The sequence below is a fragment of the Tupaia chinensis genome, unplaced genomic scaffold (genome assembly GCF_000334495.1).
Source record: "Tupaia chinensis unplaced genomic scaffold, TupChi_1.0 Scaffold000348_1, whole genome shotgun sequence".
Taxonomy (NCBI): domain Eukaryota; kingdom Metazoa; phylum Chordata; class Mammalia; order Scandentia; family Tupaiidae; genus Tupaia; species Tupaia belangeri.
The window spans coordinates 872,433-879,648 of NW_006159842.1; the positions used below are offsets into that span (position 1 = coordinate 872,433).

Consider the following 7,216-nt stretch of genomic DNA (forward strand, 5'->3'; position numbering starts at 1 on the left):
CGAGGGGGCGGGCTGGGGCCGCGCTGGGGCTGGGCTGGGGCTGGGCTGGGGCTGGGCTGGGGCCGGGCTGGGGCCGGGCTGCCCCCGGACAGAGGAGAGGTCGGGACTGAGCGGCGCCGTGCAGAGCGGGGGGCGAAGCGGGCAGATGCCCAGCCCGCGAGGAGTGGGGTGCAAACAGTCGCCGATCTGCCCTGAGAAGGAGGCTGGAAATGGGGGTTGGGGGTAGCACCAGCAAAGCCACAGCTCTGAGCTGGGCTGGGGGTCTGCCCCGCACTGAGCAGGCCATCTCCCTGCAGGCCCGCGGCGCGATGGCGGAGAAGGCGCTGGAGGCCGTGGGCTGTGGCCTAGGGCCCGGGGCTGTGGCCATGGCGGTGGCGTTGGAGGACGGGGCGGAGCCCCCTGTGCTGACCACGCACCTGAAGAAGGTGGAGAACCACATCACCGAAGCTCAGCGCTTCTCCCACCTGCCCAAGCGCTCCGCCGTGGACATCGAATTCGTGGAGCTGTCCTATTCCGTGCGGGAGGGGCCCTGCTGGCGCAAACGGGGTAGGGGACAGCTGTGGGCCCCTTTGAGTTGCCTCTCCAGGAGCGGGAGGCCTGGGTGTCACTGTTCTGCAAGGCCCCGCGACCTCTGGTCTTTGGGTGCTTAGCGACTGAGTTCTTTGTTTTCACAGAGGATTCCTGCTTGCCAGGGCTGATAGGAAAAAGTAGGGGGCGTCGTCTGCAGTTCTGTTTGAGCAGTACTCTCGGACCTATTTTTAAAGCTGTTCCTGGTCCCCTCACTCTGCTCCACTCTTGCCCTGCCCTCTGAAGAAGGGAGAGTGGTGGTTTGGCAGGATAGAGGTCATCCCCTCTTACTAATAAGGAAACTGAGACCCAGGGAGTTGAGAAACTTGACCATTGTCACACAGTTAATGAGCTGGGACCAGAAGCCCTGTTTTCCAGCTCTCTGAACCGTCTTCTTTGCTTTTCTTCACTCCCCTGGGACAGCAGTCCCACCTCCTCCGTCTCCGGTCCCTCAAGACATGTTCCTCTGTCACCATCCCCAGCATCCCCTACCCTGGCCAGTTTGAGCTGCGGATGGAGAAGCTGGGTTTGCTTCCCAGAGCCCGGTGTGGGCCAGGGTGGAGCTGGGACACTGTGCTCTGAGGTTCTGGAAATTAGTTTAGGGTGCTTCAGAGCAGGGCTCCGCGTGAGCTGGCTTCACGTCCTCCACCTTCACTCCCATGAGTGACTGAAGCAACACAGGGCCTGAGCTGAGGGAAACTGAGGCACCTGGGCTCCCTACCCTTAAGCAGCCTCTCTGGGTTCTGGGGCCAGCTCTAGGCAAGATGCGAGATGGTTGTTAATTCCTTTGTACTCTCGTTTTCTCATGATTTTAAGGAGAAATGAAGATAACACACAAATGTGGCCGGATGGGCCAGCTCGCTGCTTGCTTCAGTTCACGGGCCACAGCCTGGCCCCCGACCAGGCCCTCTCTCTCCCTCTGATCTTGCCATCTTGACAGCCCTGCTCTGCTCCTCTATCCCTCCCACCTCTGCCCGCCTCTCTGCCCCTGGCCCGCTTTTCTCTGACTTCGCTCTTCCTGAATCCCTCTCCCCTTCTTTAGAAGACAGAGAGCTACCAGGGATGGGCAGAGAAGAAAACGAGTCAGGGTGGTAGAGAGGGAGAAGTAAGAATTTGTCACCAACTACCCCTAATTATATATGACACTTCCGATTTTCCAAAACACTTTGGTGTAAATTACTATTAATCATCTTACTTAATACTAAAAGTCCTCAGGAAGAGATATTAATATCTTGCTTTTTTCAAAAAGAAGTATTTATTGAATATTATTTATTATTTTATAGGCTATAGATTAGTTTATTTTTTTAAAGAATTATTTTGCTTAACTTTATTTATTTATTCATTTATTTAAATTTGGCCAGAAAGCGACAGAGAGAGAGAGAGAGAGAGAAAGCTTCCAGGTCCAGGACTTGAACCGCAGTCGGCCATATGGGAGCCCAGCGCCCTTAACCACCATGTCACCTGTTGGCTCCAGATTAGTTCATTTTTAACACCCATGAATTCACAGGGAATAGGTTCCAGTAGCTCAGGCTCCTTTCCATTGGTTCTCTCACAAAATGACTTCTCTGGGTGGAGCAGGCTGGCGCTTTAGTTGAACCCAGGTCCCTTTTTCTTTGACTTCCTTCTTTTTCTGGTCATTTTCCTTCACACCTTTTAGGAAGCGGTCTCTGCTCTTAGAATGTTTAATATTGCTCTATACGCACATTAATTCTCTTGGCAAGAATCTTGCCCTTAACTTGTCTGTTCACCACAGTGCCAACAGCATGCTGGGTAACACTGTAGACTCTTCCAGTTTTGCCATGGTAACACTTGTGGGGCACTCCTTTTTGGACAGTACCATTCCGTTGATGTCTACAGTATCACCTTTCTTGTAGATTCGCATGTGTGTTGCCAAAGGATCCACTCCATGTTTTCTAGAAGGCCTAGAGAACATACATCGGGTGCCTCTCCTCTTTCCCTCTGTGCTCGTCCCTCATTTTGGTGAATTACTGGAAGATGGTGGTTTTGGCCAAAAGATGAATATTATTTATTATTATTATTTTTTAATTTGCTGTAGGATATGCCACCAGAGAGAGAAAGAGAGAGAGGGAAAGTGAGAAAGCAAACTACCAGGTCCAGGATTCAAACTGTGGTTGACCATGTGGGAGTCCAGCACCTTAACCACCATGCCACCTGCTGGCCCCCATATCCTGCTTTTATAGATGAGGAGTCAAAGCCCTGAAGATGAAGTGACTTGACAAAATTGCAGAGAGTTAGCAATGGAGGCAGGACTAGAGAAGGCCAGTGTCACAAAGGCCTGGCAGGCCTCTTCCATGCTAGCAGTGGGTATGACAGGAGCCCTGAGATGCGGATCCCTAGCCACTTGTCAGCTGTGCGACCTTGCGTGGGCTGCTCGCCGTCCTCTGATCTCGCTTTCCTCACCTGCAAATAGGGATGATGTACACAGTAGGTATTCCGCGGCCTCGAGGGGTTCCGCCTTCCCTCTGCCTTCTGAAATTCTGCTCATCCTTCAAGGCTTAGCTCAAAGGCCACCTCTTCCATGAAGCCACTCCTGATTTCCCCTTGCCCCTCCACCTCATCCATCCCACTTTGTGCATTCTTACAGCGTATGATCTGTTATGGCCCTTATTTTATTTCTCTTCAGACTGTGGGTGTTTTCTTGTCCATCTGTTTTACCTAAACTATGACCTTCTTGAATGCAGAGACCATGTCTTTCTCATTTTTCCTTTTTCGGTCTAGTGTCTGGAACAGAGCTTGGCCTATAGTAGATAGCGAGCACCTGTCCGGTAGAATTAATAATGAAATGCACTCCACACGCCATGCACTGTGTCATATGCTGTGCACGTACGATGTCATCGAATCGGGTGGGCAGCAGGCTTGCTGTGGGGCTCAGCCGAGGCAGTGGCCATGGAAGGCAAGTGTAAGATGATGTTTGTGTTAGGCGTCAGTGTCCGACCAGAGCTTGGCTGTGATTAAACCAGGGGAAGGTTCATCACTGCCAGTTCCCTTGCAAAAGAAATCACTTCCTCAGCCTGGCCCCAGCCGCCACACGCCACCAGATGCCTTCCTGACTGATAGTGCGGGTGACTGAGGCAGAGGCAGAGGGCGGAGACCCGTGACTCCCTCTCCCAGTAAAGAACTCGCTGTGTGACCATGGGTGAGTCACTGGGTGTCTCTGGGCTCCAGTTGCCCCCTCCATGTTGTTAGCACCATTCAGGGAGGTGGTGTGATTTGGACCTGCCAGAAAGCAGGAACTGACCGATGGGCTATGTCCAGAGGACAGTGGGGCCCAGGGCACAGCTGGGTGCCAGTTAAACATGGAATCCCTCCATTGCATCTGCCAAGGAGGTAGGGAGGGAGGCAGCTGGCTCCCCAGCAGGAAGTGGTAGTGAGCAAAGGGCTAGGCAGGGCTTGAGGTCCCCCCTTACTGAGCCCAGCAGGCTGGCCCTCCTTGTTGGCTATGTCTTCCCTCTCTACCCACATGTCTTACCAGGTCACTCCAGGCAGGCTCTGCCCCTGTCCCCTGGATTGTATTACACACACACACACACACACACACATACACACATACATGCACATATATGCTTATATATCAGAGCAGTTCCTCCCCAAACGTGGAGGGGTTCTGCCTTCCCTCTGCCTTCCAAAATCCTGCTCATCCTTCGAGGCGTAACTCAAAGAACACCTCTTCCATGAAGCCACCCCTGATTTCTCCTTGCCCCTCCACTCATCCATTCCACTTTCTGCATTCTTACAGCGTATTATCTGTACTTCTGTTATACCCTTAGTTTATTTTTCTTCAGGTCATAGATGTTTTCCTGTCCATCCATCTTACCTTCTTGAATGCAGAGCCTGATGTATAGTAGATATCAAGTCAAATAGAATTAATGGTAGAATGTCACTTTTTAAATGCACCCTATGTGCCAAACACTGTGTCATACACTTTACAAATATCACATCATTCCATCTTTTCAACAACTCTATGAGATAGGTACTATCATCCTCATTTTACAGATGAGGGACCTGAAGCTCAGAGAGGTTAAGCAACTTGCCTGAAGTCACACAGCTGGTAAGTGTGGAGCCAGAATTTGCACACAGATCCACCTGACTCCAAACCGGTGCTCTTAATACATGTGCTGCTGCCCAGTGAATGAATGAAAGCTGAGATTTTACTGGGCTGTGTTAGGGGCTGGAAAGACGAGCCCGGTAATCAGAGAGCTCACAAAAAAGAAGGCTTTTCCAGAACGAGGCAGAAGCTCTGGGCAGGCACACTGATGGAACACTTACTGAGCACCTGCAGTATGCCAGACAGTCTGCCGAGGGTCCAGGATGAATAAGACATAGGACTTGCCTCCAGGGAGCTCACTGACTAAGGGGGTTGTGGTGGGGGATGAGTGACAGGCACATCAGTAGCAAACGTGCTAGCATATGGGAATATGGGGACAGCAGCCAGCCCGGCTAGGTCAGTGGAACATCTTCCTGGAGGGGGTGAAACAGTGACTGAGTGATTAGAGACCAGGGGCTCCTATAGGGTCTCCCACAACCCCGGTAGCCCTCTCCATGCGTGCTTCCCCGACCTGCAGAGAGTATGGTCACCTCTGGTACTTTGACATTGATAGTGGTGGTTTCTAGCAGGACAGGATGAGAAGAGATGGGCAACCGTTAGTTGGGGCTCTGAGGGTCATCCCCCCATCCTAACTCACTGAGTAGAGACTGCCTATTTCACAAATAGCCATGGGCCCTAAGAGTTTTGGAGGTGGACCTGCAGGTGCTGGACTCTCACATGGCCGACCGTGGTTCAATCCCAGATCTAGTAGCTTGCTTTCTCACTTTCCCGTTCTCTCTCTCTGTCTCTCTCTGGTCAAATTAAAACAATAGTGAAAATAACAAATGAAATTAAATAAATGATTTTTTAATATAAGAGTTTTGGGGGTGCCTCCCTTCACTGTATCTGCACCACAAATTTCTCCTCCCTCACTGCAGGTTACAAGACCCTCCTCAAGTGCCTGTCCGGTAAATTCTGCCGCCGGGAGCTGATTGGCATCATGGGCCCCTCTGGGGCTGGCAAATCCACGTTCATGAATATCTTGGCTGGATACAGGTGAGGACGGGTGTGCTGGGGCAGGGCCCAGGAAGCAGGTGACCTTGGGGAGCAAGAGATGTTCTGAAGTGGCTTGGATCCCTCCTCCCACCAACCCTACCAGTCCATAACTGTGGAGAGTGGCAATCTGAGAAAACATGGTGTGACCTTTAGGCGCATGCAGAAATGTGCTTGGTGAGCTGCTCTAGCAGGGCTATTGAGAGCATTTCCAAATGAAAGTGCTATCTGCCTGTTTTTACCCAGCCATCTTCCTGTTGCTGATACCCAATACCCGATACTGCCAGGCAGTATGAGGTTAAAGGAAGTGACATGTGTTTATCAGATTTGCCCCCGAAAAGATCAGAGAAATTACAGGGCACCAGTTGTTTTCACATCTTCAGATGATCTACATCCAAAACCAACTGGCTTTGCATTCCATTTCCTCTTCCCCCATTTTCTGCCCTTTAATAGAATAAACCTGAGGCCAATTCATGGTCACAACTTCTCCATCAGAGAAGCTGGGCTCACCCAATCCTCGCTTTTCTATACTTGCGTGTCTTTGTGTGTTTATTATTGCATTTATTTCTAATCCACAGCCTTCCCCACTCAGAAAAATGTGTTCAACTGAACAGAACCTGGCAAGTGGTGCCCAACGTGGGGCACGGACCCATGACCCTGAGATTAAGAGTCTCATGCTCTACTGACTGAGCTAGCCGGGCATAACCAATGTCTCTACAGGGAGTCTGGAATGAAGGGACAGATCCTAGTCAATGGGAGGCCACGGGAGCTGAGGACCTTCCGTAAGATGTCCTGCTACATCATGCAGGAGGACATGCTGCTGCCTCACCTCACGGTGCTGGAAGCCATGATGGTGAGGGCCGCAACCCCTGTTCACCACCCCCTTTAGTCTGCTGTCCCCATCCCCACTGACTGAGGGGCCAATGCAGTGCCTCTCCCATACACACTTTTCTCTCCCACCCTCGGGGCCCAGGTCTCCGCTAACCTAAAGCTGAGTGAAAAGCAAGAGGTGAAGAAGGAGCTGGTGAGTGAAGAGGGGCCCTCGTGGTTCGATTGAGTTCTGGAGCTCTGAGTTGGGGGTACAAGAGTGGGGGCCAAGGTGGGGACAATGGACTTAAGGGAGATGCTTTTGAGGATCGGGTGGGGCCTGGGGAAGCAGCACTCTGAAGCTGACCTGGGGTGGGGGTGGGGCTAGGTGACGGAGATCCTGACAGCACTGGGCCTGATGTCCTGCTCCCACACGAGGACAGCCCTGCTCTCCGGAGGGCAGAGGAAGCGCCTGGCCATCGCCCTGGAGCTGGTCAACAACCCACCTGTGATGTTCTTCGATGAGCCCACCAGGTAGTTCTTGTCCCCTGCCCCCCACCTCATCTCTGAGCCAGCCTGGAGGCTGTGTCTGCCCCAGCCTGGGACCAGAGCCTCTGTTTGCAGTTCCTGGGGCCCAGCTAAGGGCTGACCCCCTCACCTCCACCTGGGCCGTCCTGCTGCTGAGAGCAGCTCCACCCTCAGCCAGGCAGGCAGATACCTGGATGTCCATTTTATTCTATTTTT

At 52.2% G+C, this 7,216-nt stretch overlaps 1 protein-coding gene across 1 annotated transcript in view; it reads left to right on the forward strand.

Moving 5' to 3' along the window:
* The first annotated feature begins 304 nt into the window (after positions 1-304).
* ABCG4 (ATP binding cassette subfamily G member 4) overlaps positions 305-7,216 on the forward strand; it is a 15,700-nt gene continuing 8,788 nt past the window's right edge. Inside the window, exons 1-5 of the mRNA XM_006152305.2 lie at positions 305-546; positions 5,551-5,668; positions 6,386-6,518; positions 6,639-6,689; positions 6,861-7,006. Of these exons, the coding sequence (XP_006152367.1) occupies positions 309-546; positions 5,551-5,668; positions 6,386-6,518; positions 6,639-6,689; positions 6,861-7,006 (686 nt within the window). The 5' untranslated portion in view covers positions 305-308. The remainder of the gene's footprint in view (positions 547-5,550; positions 5,669-6,385; positions 6,519-6,638; positions 6,690-6,860; positions 7,007-7,216) is intronic.